General features: G+C 34.1%; 3 protein-coding genes across 3 annotated transcripts; all 3 read right to left on the bottom strand.

Annotated features, from left to right (window-relative positions):
* Positions 8,724–14,621, bottom strand: LOC18587183 (putative disease resistance RPP13-like protein 1). The gene is made up of 6 exons (XM_018128886.1): positions 14,394–14,621; positions 11,125–11,309; positions 10,688–10,922; positions 10,491–10,582; positions 9,640–9,786; positions 8,724–9,555 (listed from the first exon to the last, which is right to left on the bottom strand). Exons 1-6 carry the CDS (start codon positions 14,619–14,621, stop codon positions 8,724–8,726), a joined length of 1,719 nt encoding a protein of 572 aa, XP_017984375.1.
* LOC108663649 (putative disease resistance RPP13-like protein 1) lies at positions 16,335–20,116 on the bottom strand. The gene is made up of 5 exons (XM_018128884.1): positions 19,606–20,116; positions 19,398–19,518; positions 18,848–18,984; positions 18,193–18,637; positions 16,335–16,818 (listed from the first exon to the last, which is right to left on the bottom strand). The coding sequence occupies exons 1-5, from the start codon at positions 20,114–20,116 to the stop codon at positions 16,335–16,337; spliced, it is 1,698 nt and encodes a 565-aa protein (XP_017984373.1).
* Positions 23,769–25,184, bottom strand: LOC18587182 (putative disease resistance RPP13-like protein 1). The gene has a single exon (XM_007010878.2). It carries the CDS (start codon positions 25,124–25,126, stop codon positions 24,170–24,172), a length of 957 nt encoding a protein of 318 aa, XP_007010940.2. The 5' UTR covers positions 25,127–25,184; the 3' UTR covers positions 23,769–24,169.

Below are 25,490 nucleotides of genomic sequence, written 5' to 3'. Positions count from 1 at the left end.
ATATTACAAGAAGTCATCACTAGAAAGCTAAATTTCTAACATTCAACCATCACCTTATAAAACGTTGAAAGAGGAACCGATCTCACCAAATAAGAACTGTCTGTGGAGGCTATGACTGATTGTTCATTTAAATTAAGATGGTCTCCTTGTCATCCATTTTCCCTTCAGCCACCTATTTTCCATCAACACTATGCAGCTCCCTAACCATCAAATCTTTATTAGTTAATTTATTAGTGTGTATATATATATATATATTAGTTAATTTATTAGTTAGATATACAACATCACTTGTAAAATAAGAAATAATTATTTTTTATTATATAACTTTAAGTGTTTTTATAAATAAATAAATATATAAAAAATAATTTTGACATACATGCGATTTAATAATCAAATGCACGTAATAAATTAGATCAAAATTATCTTTACATTGTTATCATCACAGACAAGCTTAGTAAGGGTTATCTTGCCAAATCCTCTAATACCAAAAATGGGAATCACATAAACTCCATCAATGCTGGTTAAGTTTTGTTTCCTTGTGATTTTGTTAATGCAATGATCGTATCAATATTAATCTCAAACTTATCATACAACAATGTTAATGACATCAATGTCATCATTCCTCAGAGCCGGATGTATTTTTTGTATTGTCTCCTTGTTCTTTTGCAATAAAATCGGATTCTCGTTAAAAGCTGGATGTGCAACAATTTTGTGAAATATAAACAAGAATTAGGAATTAAAAAAAGCATTAGGAATTAAAAATCGTTATGATTAATAAATTAATTATATTGTATCGTTATATATTATTTTAGATTCTTAATTCATTCTAAATCTAAAGAATGGAGATGCAATCCAACTACTTAACTCTTTTTAATAATAATAATAATAATAATAATAATAATAATAATAATATAACCCTTCTTTGTATGCTTATACTAACCTTTTTTAAACGTTGTTTTTATTAATCATCATTACCATTATGTCATCATCAAGTCTCTTGCCTGATCTACAAAAGACTTTTCATGACATAAAAGAATGATAAGGGCTTTGAGAATCTGTATAATTACACAAAGGATTAACTGCCACAAAAAATAAAAGCATCTCAATTCGACAATCACCTACACACCAGAAATGCAGCGCCCTTTAGGCCAAAACAGGGCTTGCCACTGAAACATCTATCACAAGGAAACAGCAACTTGAAGCCACAGAAAAGCAGACTCACCAAAAAACCTCCACACCAGCCGAGCATGGCACCCAATTAGATGAGCTGAGAGCAACTTATACTCACTAATATTTATTATCACGTGCATTGTACTTGGATACTTATGTTTTATTTATTTATTAATAAGGATTATATATAAGATAAAAATATTTCTAAAATTTAAAGTTAATTGTATATAAATCAAGACAATTAAACTAAAATAACATTTATATACAGAAGACAATTAATTTTTCGATCATATATAATTGAAATTTTAAAATATTAATCTATAAATGATTCAATATTATTAGCATTAAGAAAAATAATTTTACTGAATGCCATTCAGTGTAATTAAAATTTTTGTTTACAAATTGGACAAATCTTGTCGATATCTATGATAAAAAAAATTCTAATAAAGTAAATTGGTACAAATTAGTATTCGTATATATTTTCTAATGTGATAAATCTCATTAATATTAATAATAAAAAATTTAAATATTACAAATTTTTGAAATGTACTGAATAAATGAGTATTTTTATAAGCATCCGATGCATTGGAATTCTTATAAATTTATAAATTATATAAATCTTATTAATATTGATTAGATAAATTTTAAATGAAACTTAAAAAATATAATAACCAAAACCATATGCAATCTCCTGTTTGATCCCATGACACTTGTAGTAGAAAATGTGAATTGACCGAAGGCTTATAGATTGTCATTGAATAAAAGTTCTTTATACAAAGAGAATGACAAAATTTGTCATTAGTTTAGATAACATACTTGACATAAAACCAGGAACAAGTTAAGCTAAAGTAGCAAAAAGGCATTAGAAGGCCATATCAGTATGTCCGGCATGAGATATGGCTATGCAGATAGTATCGCATGCTGTCTTCAGTACTTTGACATCTTCATAAAAATCACCTTGACGCCAAGAGAGTTCATCACTGGAGCCTTAAATTCAACAGAAACGATTGGCACTCGGCAATAATGCATTTCCCTGAAGTTTTGTTGGCATGGCAGTGGAAAGTCTTGTGCCAAATAAAGGCAATGAAACAATGGTACCTATTTTTCTAGACACAAAGCCTTCTTCATCTTCAAACTTTTGTATGGAGAAAATGCCAGAGGCAGGAAATGTGAATTTGACCTATCATGAATGTATTGCATGTACCAATGGGTGACCAAATAACTCCCAATATCATAAAGTTCTCAGCACTCTCTTTTTGAGCATAGCACTTCCATATCTTTGATTGGCATACTTGCATCGACCAATTAGAACAGATTTGGGAAACCTTGTTAGCCTTTCAATATCATGTCCTTATGCACCAGTGATATATTTGGCGCTTTCCAATTATAAGAGTCCCATTTGAAGAAAGGAGGTCCTGTTCGGAGAACTTCCAAGTTGTTTGTTTGAAGGGGGGCTCAGAACTTGAGTTTGATTGTCCTGAAGGGCGAGGCCAAATTATCAGTTTGAAGTTTCAGTAGAAAAACATACCGTAATGAATGCATTCAGTATGAGCAAGGATGAGATACAAATAATAACTAGAAAAGACTAAAAACTTATGAAGTTATGAAATATATAGTGGTCATTTTCACCTGCAAAAGTTTGAGGGATATTGAACAAGAACCAACTGAAGCAGCAATTACATGGTGTCTTCAATCACATTTAAAGCCTGTTCATGATGCAATGCCCAGTTACCCACAGGCTGTGTCTTTGACCTCCGCTAAACTGAAATATCCGATTGAAGAAATCAGATTCTTTGTTACAGAAAACAGAATAAAAAAATAGGTAGATGACAGTGGAAAATAATTCTTAGCATTGTACATTTAGTTTGTTATAATTATGACTCTATAAGGAACATTTCCAAGCATATCCTAATTGTGTACACCATAACCAAGAAACATAGGAGGAAGATTTTCATTACACCATAATCGTTTTCAAATGCTGAAAGTTGATTCAAGGCGTTCATTGTAGTACTGCAACATCATCTAACAAAAATTAGCAGGGGCTAGGATTTGTAGACACTATAATTTGTAAAATTTTTTTTACCTGAAGTCACAGAGAGAAATATAATTTGTAGATACTACAACACTATGAGGGTAGAATTTTATACCTTCATAACTAGTATATAGTACCATAGTTATTGTCTCTTCTTGTGAGGACAACTAATCTCTCCAACAGGTTGACAAAAAGTGAGGTAGGAAACCAATCAAATCATGAAACAAACAATCCGCAAGTTCCAATAGATGACAACAAAACTTTTGGACAATTAACCAAACTCTTCATTCCTTAATTTTCTTTTAGCCCTTTCATGTGTCTGGAGGCCACGAAGATGAATCTATTTCCAAGCATTTTCTGTGAGATGAACTTTGACCAAGAAAGAGTTAATAGTTAAACTTTCTGTTGATTTCTTTAAAAAGTACTTATCCAATTATAAAAACTATACAATGGGACAATGTTGCTATAATTTCAAATTGACCTACCAGATTTACCGATAAATCAATCAATTTCAGCTTTCCTCTTCTGGATCATAGCAAATTTGTGAGCAACCTTAACAAAAGATATGTAGGCTATGTTGAACGTTGTCATTCTTTATCACCTTCACACTAGTGTTCTAGCAGAGTATCCTTGGCTTTGCTAATATCTTCTACCTGAAAAACAAGATATCGCCAAAATTTCATTTTAAATGCAATATTCAAAATCATCTGCGGTACAAGAACAAGAAAAAAGAGAGATAAAATACATTAAGGGAAGAATCCTTCCATTCTGTAGGACTGCAAATAACGGTGATTCTTTAGGCGACAACAGGGTTCTCATTTATTTTTGTATCACTGCTGCTGATGGTGACATTCATTGAATTGGTGCATGCAGAAAATGGGGTCATACAACTTCCCAAACTGCATGTAGAAAGAATTGAAAATAAATATGGACACAGGAAAATAGATGCTGTGTCATTAAAGGCAAGAGAAACAAATCCAAACTACAACTCTAACTTCTAGAAATGCCAAAAACAAAAAACAGAGCCCACAACAATATCATTATCAACATTTGGAAAAACCAAAATTGTATTCTATAATACAAATGTAAGGAAAACTATAAAAGAAATTAGAAATGAGTTATTACAATGACTTTGTAAAATTGACATAATACAAATTTGTTGCATTCTCTGATTTTCTCCTTCCAGTTTTACTCCTCTGAATTACATTCATCTTTCTTTTCCTCTAATCATAGATGAATCTATTATCAATCTGAACAGAAGGTATATGAGCAATGTTGGACCAGTCTTGCTCTTCATCCTTTTTGCACCTTTCTTTTAGCAAAGGGCAATCATGAATATATAACTCCGGAAATGAGGGAAGCATGCCCTTTCTGGGCAAAGATTTGAGCTTTGAAAAGTTAACAATGCACAAACATTCAAGAGAGGGGAGGTTTTGAAAGCCCTTTGAAATTAGGATTTCAACATTTGGGAAATCACTAATGGCAAGTTTACAAAAAGAAGAAGGCAACATCATCCCTTTCTCTTCATGTAGAAACGACATCCCATTGTATCCTCCTTTAATGGTGAATCTTTTAAGAGAAGTGAGTTTATGCAATCCCCAATTAATTAGTCCTTCAAGCATTTCAAGTTAAGGTTTCAAGATTGTAAGTGAAGTTAGGTTGGTGGGGAAACCTTCTTCTGGAAAAGATAATAAACATCTACAATTTGATATCTCCAATTCCCGAAGAGATGTAAGGATGTGCATGCCATTTGGTAGAGCTTGGAGTTTCCTACACCAACTTAGGCATAACACATGTAGGCTGGTGAAAGGCAACTTGGAAATGGAAACCAAATTCTGCGAACATTCTATTTGAATCTGCTGAAGATGGCTGAGCTTGTCCAATCCATTAGGTAAATACTGAATCTTTTCACACCTACCAACGAAAATGAATTTTAGACAAGTGTTATTGTGAACAGAATATGCAACATACTCCAACATTTGGCAAAGGTCAACTTGAAGGTATGTAAGCCCCACAGGTAAAGTGCCACTTGATGATAAATAGGTCAACTTTGGGCAACTCCATATCTTGAGACGTTGAAGCCTAACAGGTAACTCACCTCTTGATGACAATGATATTAAGGATGGACATTTTCTAATTGTCAGGTGGCTAAGTAGAGATGTGCTGCTAATCTTGATACTGTCTTCCTCCAATAAACATTATAAATTCTCACAATTTTTTATCACCACCCCTTTTAGAGTCAGAGGAAAGTTGTTATGTGAAATAGACACCAATTTTGGACATTTTACAATCTCTAGCTCCCTAAGGGATCTAAGACTGTACAAAGTTGTCGATAGCTTCTCTAGTCTTTCACGATACTTTATTCTTAGACATTCAAGATTGCAAGGGTTTTTGTTTGTACCAACTCTTTGCTTGCCTCTCCTATCTCTAATGAAACAAGTTGACGATAGCTCAAAATTTCCATGTTACAAAAGCACCTCCACTGAGCTAACCATCCCCCTCCTCTGTTATGCCACAAAGAAGTAAGCTCCCTACAACCACCAATTCAAAAAAAACTCAGCTTTTGTGAAGTCTAACATCAACCCCTTTGTTAAACAAGTAAACTTTGTGAGATTTAATAGAAAGACTTTTTTTAATGAGCAAAGATCAAAAGAACTCTCATGTAGCACTTCTTTGCACCCAACAATCTCTAATTCACACAGCTTCAAAGTGTTTGGAATTAAAACTACCAATTGTTGTCACGCCCCAGACCCGAGAAATGACAAACGTCGCATACCTGTAAGGTATAATCCTACAGACATGCAAGGCTCTAAAATATATATCTTAAACTATTACTAAAAGAGACTGATATACCTGAAGAATTTAGTGATTTATAAACTATATCTGTCGATAGAATTTCCAAAGATCATAATTCGACAATATTCAAAATTAAATCTCAAAAACCATAAAGCTACTAAGTCAAGATAAAAGTCTGAATACTAATTAAGATAGTTCGATGTTCATAATATTTAAATAAATCCTAGACAATTTAAGTGCTACTAAATTAAACATCACTCTCCGAAATTCCTGCGTAGTTGACCAAATCATAACCTGAAAAAAATTTGAAGGAAGGGGTGAGTCCAACTACTCAGCAAGTAACTAACATCCCTTCAGCCGGATTAAGCATGCTTAAAACATTTAGGGCAAAATATCATTTACAAATGTTGAGACAAAATATTGGGTAATCTTATTCAGAATCATAAACTTCAAAATTTTGCACATTCAAATAACAGAACAATTATAATCACAATATTTAACTTTTAATGGTCTCCCATATCATGCTACGACCACACTTAACCCTTGTGGCATAGGTCAGAAATAGAACCACAATTAACCTCAGTGGCATGGGTCAGAAGAAGCAACCATTGGCTGCACTGAACAGATATCACAGATACCACTATTTTGTAACCGGTGGTGCGGTTAAAAGATCGATCTCTAATCACAGAATACATGTCGACATGGCTAACATTTAACCCCCATTGGCAAGGTCAGAGCATAGCCATACTAGGAGACAAAACAGAAATATATATATTTTTAGATTACCCAAAGTTCATAAAATAATATATCAAATTTCTCAAATATATCTCATACACCTTAAAGGCATATTTCAGACTAAATATTTATATTTATATTTATATTAGCGAAAACATATATGCATACATTATACAAAGTCATATATAAATTTCGAAATCAAATATCATGCTTTGCATAAGTGACATTCTAAATCCAACATACAAACTCATATACATATACATTTTGCATGCTCAACCCAATTTTAATAAGTCATAGGATAAAATATTATATCTCATGTACAAATTCAGATTGAGGCTAATTTTTAAGGTGTAAGAACACCGAAAGGATATCAGTCACTTACTTGATCTCGTTAATTTCACTTTCAAGTAGCAAATCCGAAAATCCTTTTAGTAGCCTAATATTTCGATAAACACAAAAACCAGAACTAAATTTACAAACAGATCCTACAAGGTGACTTTTCGTTGACCATCCTAAGCACTTAGGGTGTGTTGCGACTCATATTACAATTTATGAATATTTTTTATTAATAAGGTAATATATTATTATTATTTATATTTTTAATTAAACAAAATTTCCAATGAGGTTGAGAATTAACTTAAATCATAAAATCAGTAAGGATTTTAATTTCAGATAGAGAAATAATACTAATTTCACTTGTAAAAATCATATTTGTAATTAATTTCATAAATTTTGATATTTTAATAAAATCTACTAATTGAAGAAATAAATTTATAAAATATAAAGATACATACTTCTTGACATAAAAATACAGTAGAAATCACATATCCAATATTTATGAAATTTACAATAGAATTTATCACATAATAATTAAAATCAANTACAATAGAATTTATCACATATTAATTAAAATCAAATTTTAAAACAAATTTTAAAAAAAAATTTATGTTTTCTGAAATTTTCAGAATCTGGATGGCCATTTAGCTTACTTCAAGCTCTCATAACTTTTAACCTGAATTATTTACAGTGATGAAATCAACACCAATTTGAAGTATTCATATCATACTACAAGACCAAAATTTGTTTCGATTAAAAAGACCACAAGATGCCTAAGTTTCGAAAGCCAAAATTCAAGAAATCATCACAGAAATACCCAGATTTCTGGGTTTCCAGTATCAACAAGCCTAATTTGAGGCTTTAATTCTCTTAACACAGAAAGCCTCTAACCAAGACATTGACGCCAAATTAAACACCTAATTTCGTACTACAAATGCCCTCAAAGAAACGACGAAAAACGTCACCGGAATATGGAGTTCCGGTAACCCAAAGTCGGGCTGTCAAAACTGTTGAAAACCAAGTTTCTAATTAACTTAAAAAATTCATAACTTCCTAACCACAAGGCCAAATGAGATGCTACAAAAACCATTGGAAAGATCTTTTCAAGTTCTTTCCATTGGTACCCATCATGCTGCCAGAAAGTGATTGAAAAAGTGTCGGATTTAAATAAAAAGTAAAAAATATAACTAATTTAGGGTTTTTGTACCCAAACTATGAAAATATAATCCCAAACATACCTTAATCAGCAATTTCTTTCCCTTTTCTTTGTCTTTCTTCTTTCCTGATATTAAACTTTTCTGACTGTCTGTTGTTTGAATGTGATGAATAAACTAACGTAAGTTGTTGTCTGTTCTTTTAAAACTTATAAACTACCTAACCCCATTAATTTAAACATAATAATAAACTGACCTTAACTCCACTAACTTAAACATGATAAGTAAACTGACTTTAATAAAACTTCTTCATTTACTTAAAAACCTTTCTTTTATTTTCTAATTACTAAGGCACCAAAGGTTATAATTGTAAATAAATAAAATACTAAAATAATATCTACTTATTATCTTTATAAAACTATAGCTTAATAAATCTAAATGTTTTTGTAAAAAATATTTTGTGAGGGGTATTACAGTTGACACTCATGAATCACAAGTTTTTATAGGCAAGGAAGGCAACTTGGTTGACTTCTCAACAGCTTGGGGCATTTCTTGACAGAGAGATCACGAAGGCATTTGAAGAATCTTGTTTGCCCATCAACTTGGTAAAAATTCCACTCCTTCAATTCTGGCATATCTTCGAAATGAAGAATCTCCAATGATGGAAATGCATTTGAGCATTTCTCTCCATAGAACTCAGCATCCACCCTATTGATAAAACTCATTCCTTTGATACAAACGACCTTTAAAAATGGTAGCTTCCCAATTGATGGCAATGAGGTACACTTTTGGCAACCTTCAAAATTTAAGAAGATTAAATTTTTGAATGAAGGATCTCCCACCCAAGTTGGGAATGCTAAACCACCATAATACTTGATGATGAGTTTCTTAAGTTTCTTATGAGGTTGAAGTAAGCTCAACACCTCTTTCTCTACTCCTTCTTTCCTTAAATCATCTTTCAAGTCTGCACTCCACTTCATTTCTAAATCATCAAGGTTAGACTTATCAAACAACCTAGCCTCCAAGGCATCTTGAGCATTGACAAGATTTTCCAATCTTGAAAGAGAAAGTTGACCTTTAAGATTAGATAAATTATTCAACTCTCTTATTTGATATCCAACACCTTGGCCTACAACAAAATTGGTTAGTGCTTGGAGATCAATTAATTCACCAATTCCGAATGGCATCCCTTTGATTGAATTTGTATCAATAATGTCAACACCCTGTAGGTTACTTAAAAACCTCAAATTTGAAGGTAGCTGTTTGAGGTGATCACAACCTCTCAATAACAAAGTCTGTAACTTGAAGAGAGTACATATGGACTCTGGCAAGCTTTTGATTTTAGTATAGGAAAAATTAAGGTAACATATATGTCTCAAATCTCCAACTGAATTTGGTATCTCAACAATGTAGTACCTTTCCAAAGAAAGCACTTTTAAGTGTCTCAGTTTCGGCAACAAATCAAGAAGAACATTGTTAGTCAGAATTGGTAACATAAATACTAAAAATGTTCGTAATTGCTCTGCTTCATACAAGGTTTCAAACATTTTGTGTCCATTATACCTATTGCCAATGTAGGATGAATAAAGACAACACCTTGAAATTTGCTTATCACCTTTTACTCTAAAGCATATTTCCCCTACAACTGATTGAGCTAGATCATTGATGAGGTCATGCATTACAAATTGAGATTTATTTCTGCTAGATATTTGAAAGAATGTCTTGACACGAGATCTTGAAAGTGCAGGCTACCTAATTTTTCCATTTGCCTTTTAGTGTTTGTTTGTCATAACAAGCCTTCTGCCATCCATAACAACACTATTTCTTCCTCCTCAAATTCATAGGCTTTAGGGAGTATGGAGCAATATGAAAAACATTGCTTGAGATGTGTTGGAAGATTATAGTAGCTCAACCATAGAGCTGGAATTACACCACATTTCTCTTATGATGAGTTCCATATCTCATTCTCCAATACATCTTGCCATGCATCAGTATCCACTCTAGTGCTTAGTAAGCCACCAATGGTTTTAGCTACTAAGGGCAAGCCATTACACTTCTTCACAATCTATTCTCCAATTTCTTTTAAATCCAAATGACAATTGAAACCTTTTTCTCCTAAGGAATGTTGAGTTAAAATGAAGAGACAATCATCATTTGGCAATTCTTTTAAAGAGTGATTTGGAACAGTTCTCATTATTGATGAAACATTTTGATCGCGTGTTGTCATGATAATTTTGCTTCTTAGACCCCCTACTTCAAGAGGAAACTGTAGAATGTTCCAATCATGGTAGCGTCCATTCCAAATATCATCCAAAACAAGCAGAAAATTATTTTCATATAGCTTCTCCTTCAATTCGACCTGCAGTAAATTTAGATCATTTACTTCGTTGCACTACTTAAAAGTTATTGACTACAAAATTGTTTTCGTTATTCTGATCACATCAAAATCTTCAGAAACACACACCCATACTTTGATGTCGAAATGATCTTTTATACTATCATCATTGTAAACTAGTTGAGCAAGGGTAGTCTTACCAATCCCTCCAATGCCAACAATAGGAATCACAATGACTTTATCATCACTATAGTCATTCATTAAAAGCAAATCAATTATTGCCTTTTTGTCTTCTTCCCTACCATAGACAGGAGCTTCATTCACCAATGAAGTAGTTGGTGGCCTTTCTATCTTTCTCTTAGGCCTACCAACATCATTTTCTCTTAAGTGCAAGTCATTTTTTTGGGTGACTAAATCTTACAATCTAACAGTAATCGCTTTTATCTTTGACATCATCTTATAATTAAATAGGAAAGCATATGGATTGAAAATAGTAATGAAAGTAAATGAAAGTATGAATGATCTTCCATACCTTACTTCTGTTTGCTCGACATTCTTGCACTAACTTGCTTCCCAAGGCTTCAGTCCCGAACTCATCCAAGATGTCATCCATATCGTAAGCCAAGTCTTGGAGCTCCGCTAGCCATATCTTCACATGCCGATCCTTCATTTGCTTTTCCTCTGCATCATCAAGCACTGCTTGGATATTCTTCAATATCTTTTCCCACTTCCTAAGCTCCTCATGGACTTGCTTTCAGTAGCAAAGTGGAGGGATTCGGAAGAGCCCAATTTGGCAAACAAGGCCTCAAAGAAAGTAGATAAGCAAGCCTCTCCAACAAAAGACATGGCTTAAGCTCAACGATCAAGTAGTTATGAAAAATGAAATAAAGATGGGTAATTCAGCAATTTTGAATTGCATCCAGACTGCTGGCTATTTAGAAGATTGAAACCTCCAAGGTTATCGCCTAAACTCTAATCTTCACTATGATACCTACACGATGGTACATCAAGATCTAGTGGTCCTAAAGAGTCAGGCCATTAAGTGCCATATTCGTGCCTATTGGTGATTCTCTCTTGTTATGGGAACTCATTGGAGAAAGTTGGGATTGATCGACAGATGGTTGTAACCTATGTCTCTATGATTCTGAGCTATTCACATTTTGTTATAAATTGTGGTGGTTAGCGACATTGTTTGGAATTGAATCTTCGGACTTCAAATTACAAAAAGTCAAACACTACTTTCTTAAGCTTTTTCTTGAAATCTTTTTAGAACTTGAGACTTTTTTTTTCACTCAATGTCTTTGCTAACCAAAATCCAAAGCCATTATCAACTCTGCACTTTCCAAAGCTATTTGTAAATGAGTATTTTAATTTTTTATTCTAAAAATAATATATATAAAAAGTATTAAATACTTTTTTGGTTTTAATTAGTATATTATTATGGAAAATAGATGGGTTATTAAAAAATTTATATTATTAAGGAGCATGTTGAGAATTCAAATTAAAAAACAATATCTTTTTAACTTATACTATATATTTCTCAATCCCATTAATAAATATAATTTTTTAAAAAATTTTATTGTAAATGTTATATAATTTATAATTAATTTTTAAAAATTATCTTATCTTACAATATTGCTAATCAATACTTAAAAAATAAAATTTTGATATACAATACGTAGCTCGGTTAGCAACTATGATTAACTATTTGTTTGGTTATTTATTTAGCAGTTGTATTGTAGACATTCAGGTAATAAATACAGGTTGTTTTCTGTGGGTGGACATTCATGTAAGTTCTGATTTTTTGGGTTTATGTGTGGGTAAGCATAGTTTGTCAGCTTGTTAGTCTAGATGTTCTATTTTTCATATCTGTATTGTCCATCTCAGAGATTGAGATGTGGAAGCTGTTTAAATCTATTAATTAATGAAATCTATTGAATTAGAAGTGTGAGAAGGTTAGGAATCTATCATTTTCTTTGAGATTTCTCTACCTTCCATTGGTTTTGAAAATATTTCAAAAGTAGACCCTACTGGTTAAATGAAGGTAAGTCTGGATTCATTTGATCAAAGGATGCTTTAGTGTCATTTCCTATTTAAATTTAGCCATTACTCTTTCATGTATAGATAGTGATACCAAGCGATGACCAAATAAACCCCAATTTTCATGTAAAAACAAAATAAGAAAAAAAAATCATTGAGTCAAAGAAGCAAGACACTAGATTTTACGTGAAAAACCCCTTAATAAGGACAAAAACCACAAGACCATAATCTATTCGATTTTCTATTACTCAAAATAATAGGATTACAAAAGTCTTCTTCTTTAGAGGAAATTACAACAACTTATCAACAGAAAGCTAAATTTTTAACATAAAATCATCACTTTATAATAGGTGCTAAGAAGAAATAATCTTACCTAATATGAAGACCATATGCTTTTAAAATGGCTATTTAAATTAAGAAGGTCACTTTCTCATCCATTTTTCCCTTACCCACCCAATTCTCTATCAAATCACTTTTGATGGTCGGTTATAGCTCCTTAACCATCAAGCTTTTGGAATTGGAATCTGACATTCTTGAGTCAACATCACTGCCCATGGTTTAAGGGTGCTCTATAATATGATTTACTGTAGATATTATTGAATTTTTATAATATCCACTAGTACTCAAACATACACTCAAATGTTGCCTGGAAACCTTTCCATCATTGATTCTGAGGACATTGGAATGAGATACAAAATTATAAGTTTTGTTTATACTGATATACAAGGCCAAAGCATTCTGTTATTAGTGTTGAGTAGCAAAGAAGTTAATAGAGTGGTTCTCATATACTTGTGATGCTTACATGGTATAAGGAAGCAGGGAATTACAACATCTAGCATTAATTGGTAGATGATAGAAACAAAAACTTCCTGAAGAGCCAAATAACATGATTTACTGATATGAAATGAAGGCACTAATTACGCATACACACAAAGGAAATAGAAACCAGAAAACTTCTAGTAGTTCTCATCTGTAGTAGTTTAAAAGATGTGTAGAGTCAAGTCAAAGCATTAGCCTTTGTATTAAGAAGAAAAAAGATGGATTTCAAGCTTAATCATGCTCTAATGCTAAAAAGCTTATTCTTAACATCTACCAGGGTTGCCATAAAAATATTGGGTTTAATTCTAATTGAGCTTCAACTAAGACTCCGTTTGTTTTGGAGAAATTGGTTTCTACATTTTCTGACATTTAATTGAGAAAAAACCACTTGACGATCAACGGAAAATGAGCTTTACAAAAATGAGCACTTCCTTTTGAGCATAGCAGTTCCATATCTTTGATTGGTATACTTGCATCAACCAAATACAACAGATTTGGGAAATCCTTGGTAGCCTTCAAAATAATGTCCTTAATGCAACAATGATACGTTTGGTGATTTGGAATCATGAAGGTCCCCTTGCAAGAAAGAAGGTGCTGTCTGGAGAACTTCCTACCTAGTTCGTTCGTTTGAAAGGGGGCTCAAAACTTGAGTTTGATTATCTTGTCAGGCAAGGCAAAAGTATCAGCTTGAAGTTTCAGTAGGAAAACAAAAACATTAATGGTGATTCGAAATTGTTAATGCTTATGACCCTAAAGGCAGAATGTAAAAATAGAAATAAAACATTTGTACAACATCTTGTTTGATTACTGGAGCTGCAGAACTATAAAGTTTGAGTAAAGAATTGTTGAATCGATTGTGCTTTTCAAAGGAATGATTACCCACATATATATATATATATATAGGGTGATATTTTCAAGAAAAGGAAAGGTCAATGTACAGCAATGAATGGTGATGAGAAAATGAATGATTGGATACTGTCAAGGTTTGATTAGCCTCAAAAATGCAGTCAGTGGGTGTTGGGTTAGGGGAAACCAAAGAGCAATTTGGGGAAGAGTGAGAAGTTGTCCTAAAAGACGATGGTGGAGGTGAAGTTTGTGGAAAATGTGCACTGCTTATGGTCCTAAGATTTTGTGGTGAGTTAGAATCTGACTGATTAGTGGCTGGAGAGCTTGTGGCAGCCGACGATGACAAGGAACTGGACATATTTGTGATAAGAGCATTGGAGTTGGCAAATGAGTGAAGAGATGGAGAAAGAATAGACTAAATAGGTTGAGTGTGGGAAATGACAAACGTATCCTTGGTTTGGGAGGGCAATGATGGAAATTGATGTTCAACAAACTGAACATGACGAGAATAAAAGAATTTGTAAGATGTAGGTTCATAACATGTACAGGCATTGTGAATATTAGAATAACCAAGAAATAAACATGGTTGAGACCGAGGTTCCAATTTTTGTTTGTTATATGGGCGAAGCCAGGGATAGCACAAGCACCTAAAGGTGCGAAGTTTGGAATAATTTGGCACTTTATGGAATAAGCATTTAAAAGGTGATTTGTTGTCAAGAATAGGCGTTGGCATTCGATTAATGAGGTAGACAGCTGTATGAAAGGCGTAGGTCCAAAGGGAAAGAGGCAAAGATGCACGATGCATAAGAGTGAGCCCAGTTTCAACAATGTGACGATGATGACATTCAGCAGACGCAATATGTTGGGTAGTGTGTGGAGGGGAGACAAGATGTTGGATACCATGGTTGGCAAAGATAGTGCATAGCCCTTGATACTCGGTACCTCCATCAGTGTAGATGGTATTGATAGAGGTATTAAAAAACTTTTCAACCATGACTTTAAATTTAGGAAAGATAATTTGCACATCAGATTTGTGAGACATGGTGAACAACCAAGAGTATTTGGTGAAGTGATCTACAAGAAGTATATAATAAAAGAAACCATCAATAGATTGGATTGGAGATGGTCCCCAAACATCGGTGTAGAGCAAATCTAAAAGGTTTCGACTTTGCAAACTATAAGTGCCAAACAGGAGCTTGTGACTTTTATTGCCTTGACAAGAGTCACAAAAGGAAAAAAAGGAAGACCTAGATTGAATAGGTAATTTTTGAGTTGATATAATGCGATTGAGGACTTTGAGAGATGGATGCCCCAATCGATCATGCCACTAACTAACCGTGGTAACAACACCATAGCATGCTTGCTTTATTTGAGGCTGATAGTCTTTGATAGTAGTCCACTCATGGACATTATTCCTGCTCACTCCTCTAGCGAGAGGTGCCTTCGTGACTAAATCCTTCACACAAAAAGAGGTGGGGTCAAATTCAATAGAGGCATTATTGGTGTTATAAAATTGACAAACAGAAATAAGGTTTTGTTTCATAGTAAGCACACATAAAACATTTGACAAATTGAAAGAGTGAGATGTAGATGGAAGTGTGGTATGCCCAGTATGTGTGATATGCAAACTTGAACCGTCACCAATGATGATGTCATCAGGACCCTCATAGGGTTGATGATTAGAGAGATTGTTCATGTTGGAAGTAACATGATGAGAGGCCCCAATATCAAGAAGCCATTTAAGGATTTGTTAGTGTTATGGTTGATGGTAGTCGAATTGACCTTAAGAGGAACAGGAATACCCAGCAAGCGCTTAAGGGTATGGTAATCTTTGGCAACATGACCTTTTTTGTTACAATATTGGCAAAAGATGTTTCTTTTGGAACTGTTGTTGTTACTTGTGTAGCCACTGCTTTGCTTAGGATTTCCATTTGAGTGCTGGTCTGTATATTGGTTGAATCCAATTGTGAGTGTTGATCATTAGGCCAGTTGCTGTATTGAGAATGAGAGGACTTGTTGCAATTATACTGACAACATTTGCAATGAAACCACTTGTATGTTTAGCCACTTCTCATGCAAGAAAGAACTCATATTCAATAAGTTTATCATGAAGTTCTTTAAGACTGATTGGTGTGTTACGAGCTTGAACAGTAGCAGCTATTTCTTTGTATTCAGATCCCACTCCATTTAAAACATGGAGGATCAAGTTAGTGTTAGGAACAACGGATCTAGCAAGGGCGAGTTCATCAACTATTGAGCGAATTTTTCCAATATATTCTGAGACCGTCATGGTTCCTTTGGTGATGTTGGCTAATTGATCCGTGAGGCCCATGGTGCGAGAGGTTGAGGCACTTGCTAGTGCAGTAGAGAGATGATCCCAAACGTCTTTGAATGTTTTAGCAGAGCTTATCATTGGAATGATGTGCTCAGAGGTCATGATTCCTATTTTTAGGAGTTGATCTTGACGGTGCCAAAAAAGGTTGTTAGGATTTGGGACTGTTTTACCGTCAATAGTCTTTTCCTTGGGAGGACATAGATTTGTCCCATTTACAAAACTGAGAAGATTATATCGAGAAGCAAGGCATCGAATTGGGATTTTCAAGAGGGATAGTTGGTATGTGAAGGTTTTACTAGTAGTAATGAGGCATTGATAGTTATCAAGCCTTCTAAAAGTATAGAGTTTGGTGCTAGGACATGGTTTGTGAGGTTGGAGCTGGCTTCTGACATGGTTTTTCTTTTTTTTTTAAAAAAAAAAGTCAAGGGATAGGATCGAGCAAGACTCATTGGAGCTAGAGACACTCTGATACCATATAAAGTTTGAGTAAAGAATTGTTGAATTGATTGTGCTTTTTAAAGGAATGATTACACACACACACACATATATATATATATAGAGTGATATTATCAAGAAAAGGAAAGGTCAATGTACACAATGAATGGTGATAAGAGAATCAAGGAAGACTAATTGATGGTTGACTACAGCTAACGTGATTTTCTTGATAGAAAAAAATCAAGGAAGACTAATTAACGGTTGACTACAACTAACTTGATTTGCTTGATTTCTGTCCATTAAGAACTCCCATTAGTCCAAGTACTGGTGATTCAGATATCAATATCTTCTCGGTAGCCAAAACACGTACCTGCTAGATGTAATTCCATTTTGGTTCAATCTGCTTTAAGTACCAAAGTTGGTCTTCGAACCTATTTAGAGAAGACAAGGGAAGTTGTAATAAGGAGATTAATTGGGTACCGGGATGATATTGTTTAGATCTTTACACCTTCTAATGGGGGTCTGAGGTTTTATTGATTACTTAGGATAGAAATTAGTCAGAAAAAAGATTCTTTAAATACTGGAGAGAAACAAAAAAATTAATGGTGATTCGAAAATGTGGATGCTTATGGCCTCGAAGGCAGAATGAAAAAATAGAGATAAAACATGGGTACAACATCTTGTTCGATTACTGGAGCTGCAGAATTCCCATTTTAGTCCAATATTCAATGATGATTCAAAGATGAGTAGATATCATTGCAAAAAGATATCTAGCTAATAAAAAATTATTTACAAAGTATAATATGGAAATGGGGAAATTAATTTACTAGCAGTATTGTTTTTCATGCTAAAAGAACTAAACAACGAACCACAAAATGGGGCTTATCCCTTTTGTACATATTTGTACAATTAAATATATCACAATAAAATGCAAGAAAACTTAATGCTGAAACCAAAGTAATATTTGTGTAGATAGTATTTGTACATAAAAGATTGAAAGAAGTTAGTTAACATATATAGTAATTATTTTCAGGATTAAAATACGTGTGTTGACATGCTGATTGTTCCTCTTGGTCATTCGTAGATGAATTCATCATCCATATATAAGCAAGGTATGTGGGTGATGTTGGACCATTGTTTTCCTTTATCCCTTTTGCACCTTTTCTTTAGCATCGGACAAACCGTAATACTTAGTTGCAAAAGCGAAGGAAGCATTTCCTTTCTGGGAATGGATCTGAGCTTTGGGCAATTGTCGATCCACAAAGATTGAAGAGAGGTGAGGTTTTGAAAGCCATTGGAGGATAGCTTTCTTAGATTTTTGAAATCTCTTATAATAAGATTGGTGAGAGAAGGGGGCAACTTCATTCCTATCTCCTCTTGAGGAAACGACACTACATCTGTACAATTACTACCACTAATATTGAGTTTTGTAAGTGATTTAGGTCTATGCGATCCCCACTCCATTACTGCCTTACTAATATTGGGATCATCGACTGAAGGGGAAGTTAGGTTGGTAGGGAAACCCCTTTCTCCGAAGGAATATTGCACCCTTTGACAATTCCTTATGGTCAAACATTGAAGATGGTGGAGGTTGGGCAGAGCTTCTGGGAATCGAACAAGATTTGGACAATTTATAAAATAAATCTCTTGAAGATGGCTGAGCTTGTCCAATTCTTAGGGTAAATATTTAATATTTCTACAATCCCAGATTGAAATACATTCAAGACAAGTATTATTTCCAATTTTCTGCAGTAAAAATTCAAGCTCTGGACACCAACAAATATGCAACCTTTTAAGCCCAACGGGTAACTTACCACTCGATGATAATGATTTTAGAGCTTCACAATATCCAATGTCAAGAGATTGAAGAATAGATGTGCTTCTGAAATTGATATTCTCTTTGTTATCCAGTAAACATCGCAAATTCTCACAATTGCCAATGTACAAAGTCCTAAGAGTTGGAGGCAAGTTGTCCGTTGAAAGTGAAACCAATTAGGGGCACTTTACAATCCTTAACTCTGTAAGACATGTAAGGTTGTTTAAGGTTTTTGATAATCTCTCTAACCCTTGACAATATCCTAATCTCAAATGCTCAATGTTGCATGGTATTTCTAATTGCGAAAGCTCTTCTTTTTCCCCTTTTTTGCCGCCCCTATACGCACAACTTGTGTACAATTTTTAAACTCTAAAGTACGAAGACATCTCAAAGGCACCAACCACCCCAATTTTGTTTGCCACAAAGAAGCCAACTCCTCACAACCATCAATTTGGAGATTTTCTACTTTGATTGACTCTAACATCATCATTTCTTTTCTTTCACATGAAAACTTTGAAACGTTTGAAAGAAAGACATTTTTAACAGACCAAATATCATCATAACTCTCAAATACTACTTCTTTGCATCCATCAATTTCAAGTTCGCATAGCATTGGAAGATTTGAAATTGAAACTACCAATTCTTGGCACCTATGAATTACAAGTTTCTCTAAAAAATGAAGGTTATCAGGTAAAGTTTTGACTAATTTCGGACAATTCCTAACAAAGAGTTCTCGAAGGTAATAAAATTTCTTACCTTGTTCATCAACTTCACAAAGTTTCCACTCTTTCCATTCAAACATATTTTCAAAATGCAAGGTCTCTAAAGATGGAAATACATTTGGCCCATTCACTCCATGAAACTCATTACCAACACTAATCACACTTCTCATCCCCTTGGCATAGAGATGTTTTAAAAGTGGTAATTTTCCAACTGCTGGTAACAATGTGCAATTGTGACTATCTTCATGTCTTAAAACTTGTAGATTTTTGAATGAATCATCTTCCACCCAATCTGGGAATTCTATTCTAGCATAATAATTGATGGCAAGTTCTTTAATATCTTTATGAGGTTGATCTAAATTCAACACTTCTTTCTCAACTTCTTTCCTTCTTAAATTTATATTGAAATCTTTACTCCACTTTAATTCTAAGTTCTCTAGGTCAAGCTTACTAGATAGCTTAGCTTCCCATGCATATTGAGCTTCATCCACATCATGCAACTCAGAAATATAAAGCTGACCTTTGAGATTTGACAAGTTTTGCATCTCTTTTATATTCAATCCGTCGCCTTACCCCATAATAAAATTTGACAACACTCGAAGATTTGTTAATTTACCAATTCCACTTTGCATTTTCTTTATTGAAGTTGCATCAGTAATACCTAGATGATATAAGTTGTCTAAATTTCCTATTTTTAAGGATAACTTCTCAATTCTCCGACAAGACCTTAATAAAAGAGTCTCCAAATTATCAAGAGTACACATTGATATAAGGTAGGTAGGTCTGTAAAGACTTTGCATCAAAAAAGGGCTCAAACTTTTGGATTCCATCATATTCAGCAATGATATAAGAAGAATGGCGAGTGCGACTAAATGGACGTTTCATGTCCTCATGTCTCTCCCTTTTAAAATATATTTCTCCTGCAACGAACTGATCTAGATCATTAATTAGATCATGCATTACCTTGGCTAAGGCTTCAATGCTTGGCGTCCTGTTCTGAGCTTTTCTTGTTTTTTGACATTAGGGGCAGGGTGAGAGTATCTTGATTGTTGTTCCAACGTTCTAGCTAAGGGGTGGGGAGCTATTTAGTAAGAAGAGCGTGTTTACCTGAATGAAAAGGGCAGAGATGAGGGGAGAATGGGGGATTGGAGGGGTGAGGCTGTGAGTTTTTGCTTTGCATGAAAAGAGGGAGAGAGTGCTACAAGTTTGAGTGATCGAGTTTGTGAGGGAATGGCTTTTTACTTCAGGTGTGTCTTGTGTCTTTGTGTTTCGTTTTGTCTCTCCATTGGTGGCTGGTTTGAGTTCGTTCATGGAGGGTTTAGGTTCTTTTTTTGTCGATTCGTGAAAGTGATGGTGCTACTCCTTGTGTTGGACGTGTTCTCTATCGATGTTTGGTCCAGGTTTCGTGTTTTCTTAACGGGAATAGGCTCTAAGGGAGTTTCACTTTCCATTCCGCTAGTTTCTTTCCTGCAGCCTGGTTTTTCACTTTTTCGCTGGGAGTTGACGTGCTCTTGTGTTCCCTTTTTGGATGGGGTTTTGCTTATCCCTTGCTTCAGCTTTTTCGAGGACTATCTTGCTTGAGTTGTGTGCTTGATGCTGTTTCTTCTCCAAGGTCATGAACTTCAGGTCGATACAGCTGTGTCTCGGTCCTTTGCCTGTGGTGTGTTTCGATTTGATTTTGCTGATCCTCCCTCGCTTGGATTTGTTAATGTGCTGTCAACTTTTTCGACTATGACTGGATCTTGGCTTTGATGATCAAGTGCTTCAAGGGACGTTGAAGGCTCTACTCTATTTTGGATCATTTTTGTTTTGTGGTCCTAGGGTATTGCTGTCACTGTCTTGTTGGGATGAGCCCTGCAGCCAATTGGGATTGGTTAAGGTTTGATTCCAATCATGCAACAAAATCATTCATTGAATGATTAAAGGTTTTCTTTAATCAATAAGACATCAATTATAACCAGTTATAAGTCTAATTGGATGAAGTCTATGAGATTAATATGCCTGGCAAGGAAACTATAATGGGTTGCAGCTATGAGATCCTTATGCATCAAAACATAATATCAAAATATTCCTGGTCAATGTATCACTAAGACTAGACATCAATGATACCTAGAGATTGGTACATTCTATGATTCTTAATTGGAAAGTAAGCAACCGATCTCATAGGTTGAAGTATAGAGATATTTAGAACTAGAATGTAAGTGTTTGCCTAGGAAAGCAAGTTCACTGAACATGACCCGCCATGAGAAGTGCATTTGGTATTTCACTAAGTGTCTATGCAATACTTCTCATATGTCAATTGTGTAAATACTCCCTAGACTTGAGACACCAGGTTGTCTTATGTGCAGAGTGCTATGCTTTGTTTTCATCCCTACGGGTGCCTAACCAAGGATGCCAAAACAGAATGCTTTTGGGTATAGCATGAAGCATGTGAAGGCAAATGAGTGGTCAAGATAGGAATCATCACCCCAAGTGATGCAGGAGACATATCCTAGTTGTTCTTGGTTGATATTAGCTTATTGAAGTCCTTGGCTAAGGCGAATTGAAGATTATGAAAGGAGTTTCATAAGTCTTTATAAAGCTGATGATCAAACTTTAGGAACAAATATGAAGATCAATAAGAGTAGACACTGCACCATGCTCTTATCATCTCCGGGATATATGATGAGGGAATGAATTATACTGAAAGACTGATCATTGAAAGGTTGAGTCAAATCATCTTGACTCTTCTAACATTTGGGTGGCCATGATGGATTGCTAGATCCCAATCTTGGTCTATGAACTCTAGGTAGTTAACTTGATTAATGATAAATTTAAAATTGTTTAAATTTATCTAATTCTAAGTTTAACTTAAGAATTATATGTTGAGTTCATTGCCAACATGTTAGAAGCCTAATGGGTCACACACCTAAAATGAATGTTGAAAATAAAATGAGAGAGGTGATTAAGTTAGACTTAAATAAATTAGAAGTTATGAGTTTCTCAAGCACTTGATTAAAATTGTTTAATTAAGTTGTGCCTAATTAACTAAATTGTTTAATTGAATCATTGGGCCTAATTAATTAAATTGTTTAATTAAGTCATTGGGCCTAATTAATTAAATTAAACAATTAAGTTATTGGGCCTAATTGATTAAATTTGTTTAATTAAGTCATTAGGCCTAGTTGATTAAAATTGTTTAATTAAATTGTTGGGCTTAATTAATTAAATTGTTTAATTAAGTTATTGGGCCTAATTGATTAAATTAAACAATTAAGTTAATTGGGCTTCTTAAGGACTTAATTAAATTTTTTAATCAAATTATTGGATTAATTGACAATTACAAAATAGTTTTGTAATTAGGGTTTAAAATTAATCCAAGGTATAAATACCTTGCTATAGCCTCCAAATATGAGAGTGGAGAACGGCTGGAAAAAAAAGAGGAGTGAACGGCACATTAAAAATTCTTTTGTCTTATCGTTCCTTGGGTGAAGAAAAATAGTTTTTCATTCACTTCGTTTTTGTGTGTTCAGCCCCACAATTTTGTGTGGATTATGAGTTTATGAAACTCATCTTTGCTAGCACATTGTCAAAGCTTAGCACTCTCAATCCTTACAGAAGGATTTTCTCATTCATTGGTGTGGATCACCATTAGAGGCTGCACAAGGATTCCTTGGACAGCTTTGGTTTGCAACAATCAGACTGAGGTGGTTGAGCTTTTCGAAGGCTGATTTGGTGGTTTAACAAAGGATTCATCAACCTTTGTTATTTAGGTAAAGTGATCTGATCATATACTTTTATTTTTAATTTAATTCTGTACTCAATTTAGCATGAAAGAGATCCTACGAGGGTGAGGCGCAAATTTAATTTTAAAATTTATTTTCGTTGCATTTTATTTGCATTTGATGCATGATCAGTCCTCACCCAACATGTCTGAGGTTGATTTTAGAAATTATGTCTTGGCCGTATAGCCACTTTGTTTATGCTGCTTGTTTTTTGATCTCAAGCAAGATTCAGTCTATTTTTGTGAAGTTACTGATTGATGAGGGTATGCTGCTAGTTTATGTAAGTAGTGGTGAACCTTTTTGTTCAGACTTTTCTGGCCAAGCCAGGTTTCCTTTCATACCAATGAGAGTCTCTGCAGCAGTTCGAGACTATCAATGGTATACCGGTTAATGGCTAATAAACTCCACTTTTCAAAAAAAAAAAATTAGATCATGCATTACAAATCGAGATTCATTCTCACTAGATGCTTGAAAAAATGACCTTGATACTTGTTCTTCAAAATACTTGCTCCCCAAATCTCCCATTTTCCTTTTAGTGTCTACTCCATTTAAAAAACCTTCTACCATCCACAATAAGACTATTTCCTCCTCCTTAAATTCATAATCTTTAGGGATTAAAGAGCAATAAGCAAACCACTGCTTTAATTGTGAAGGAAGATAATAGTAACTCAACTATAAAGCTGGAATTATGTTACCTTTTAGATTCCAACTATCACTCTCTAATATTTCTTTCCATGCACCACGATTCACCCTGGTACGCAATAATCCTCCAATCGTTTTAATGGCCAAAGGCAAGCCACCACACTTTTTCACAATCTCCAAGCCAATCCCTTTCTAGTCCGGATGCCCAGTAAAATCCCCTCTTTCTAGTGCATGATGAGCAAGGGTATAAAGAGAATCATCATTTGATACGATCTGCAACGAGTAATCTGTAACAGTTCCCATAATAAAGGAAACATTAAAACTGCATGTTGTTATGATTATTTTGCTTCCTGGAATCCCTGCATCAAAAGGAGATCGGAGCTTTGTCCAATCATCATAGTTCTCATTCCAAACATCATCTAAAACAAGCAAGAATTTCTTGCTTGATAGCTGCTCCTTTAGTCTAACTTGAAGCAAATTCAAATCGTTCGTATTAGAAGACTGGGAAGTGATCGATTCTAGAATTGTTTTCGTTATTTTAATAACATCAAATTCGTCAGAAACACATACCCATGCCTTGAAATCAAAATGATCTCTTATGCTACTCTCATTGTAGACAAGCTGAGCAAGGGTTGTCTTGCCAATCCCTCCCATGCCAACGATGCGAATCACAGAAACTCCAGCATGAATGCCACCGTCCCTCAAAAGCAAATCAAGTATTGCCTCCTTGTCGTTGTCTCTGCCTCGTACAGTAGCTTCATTCACTAGAGAAGTGCTTGGCAACCTTTCAGCTGGCTTGGGCCTTCCAACGTCAATCTCGCTTAGTTGCAAGTTACTCTTTGGTGTTGCTAAATCTTGCAATCTTCCGGTAATCTCTTTGATCTTGTACATCATCTTATTGTTAAACATGATTGAACTTGGATGTAAACTAGTAAGAAACTTTTCTGCCTTACTTGTGCTGGCCTGATGTTCTTTCATCAACTTACGCCCCAAAGCTTCAGTGGCAAACTCGTCCAAGATGTCATCCACGTCATAAGCCAAGTCTTGGAGGTCAGCCAGCCAAACCTTCACAGCCTGGTTCTTCATTTTCTTCTCCTCTGCATCACCAAGCACTGTGTGGATGGTCCTCAATATCATTTCCCACTTCATAATCTCCTTATCAGGGCGAAGCTAACCAAATTTTATTAGGAAGGCCAAACACAGTTAAATAAGAGTTAAAAATTTTAAAACCCTAATATGTTAAATTCAATCAACAATAAAAATATTGATAATAGAAATATGAAACTAAATATAAAACTATAATTTGTAAAATATAAATTGTTAAAAACGATAGATAAGATTAATAATTTGTTTTATATAATCAGAATTATTTAAATATTATATATTCAAGAGAATTTCATTTTAACTAAATATAAAATGTAAAGCATATAAAAAAATATACTCAAGTTAATTTTTTCTTACATAATCAGGATTAATAAAAAAAATAATACGTTGATGAAATTTTAAGTAACAA

This window comes from Theobroma cacao, chromosome 10 (genome assembly GCF_000208745.1).
Source record: "Theobroma cacao cultivar B97-61/B2 chromosome 10, Criollo_cocoa_genome_V2, whole genome shotgun sequence".
In the NCBI taxonomy this organism is placed as follows: domain Eukaryota; kingdom Viridiplantae; phylum Streptophyta; class Magnoliopsida; order Malvales; family Malvaceae; genus Theobroma; species Theobroma cacao.
Note: the sequence above shows the minus strand (reverse complement) of the source record. Positions and strands in the feature narration are given on the sequence as shown.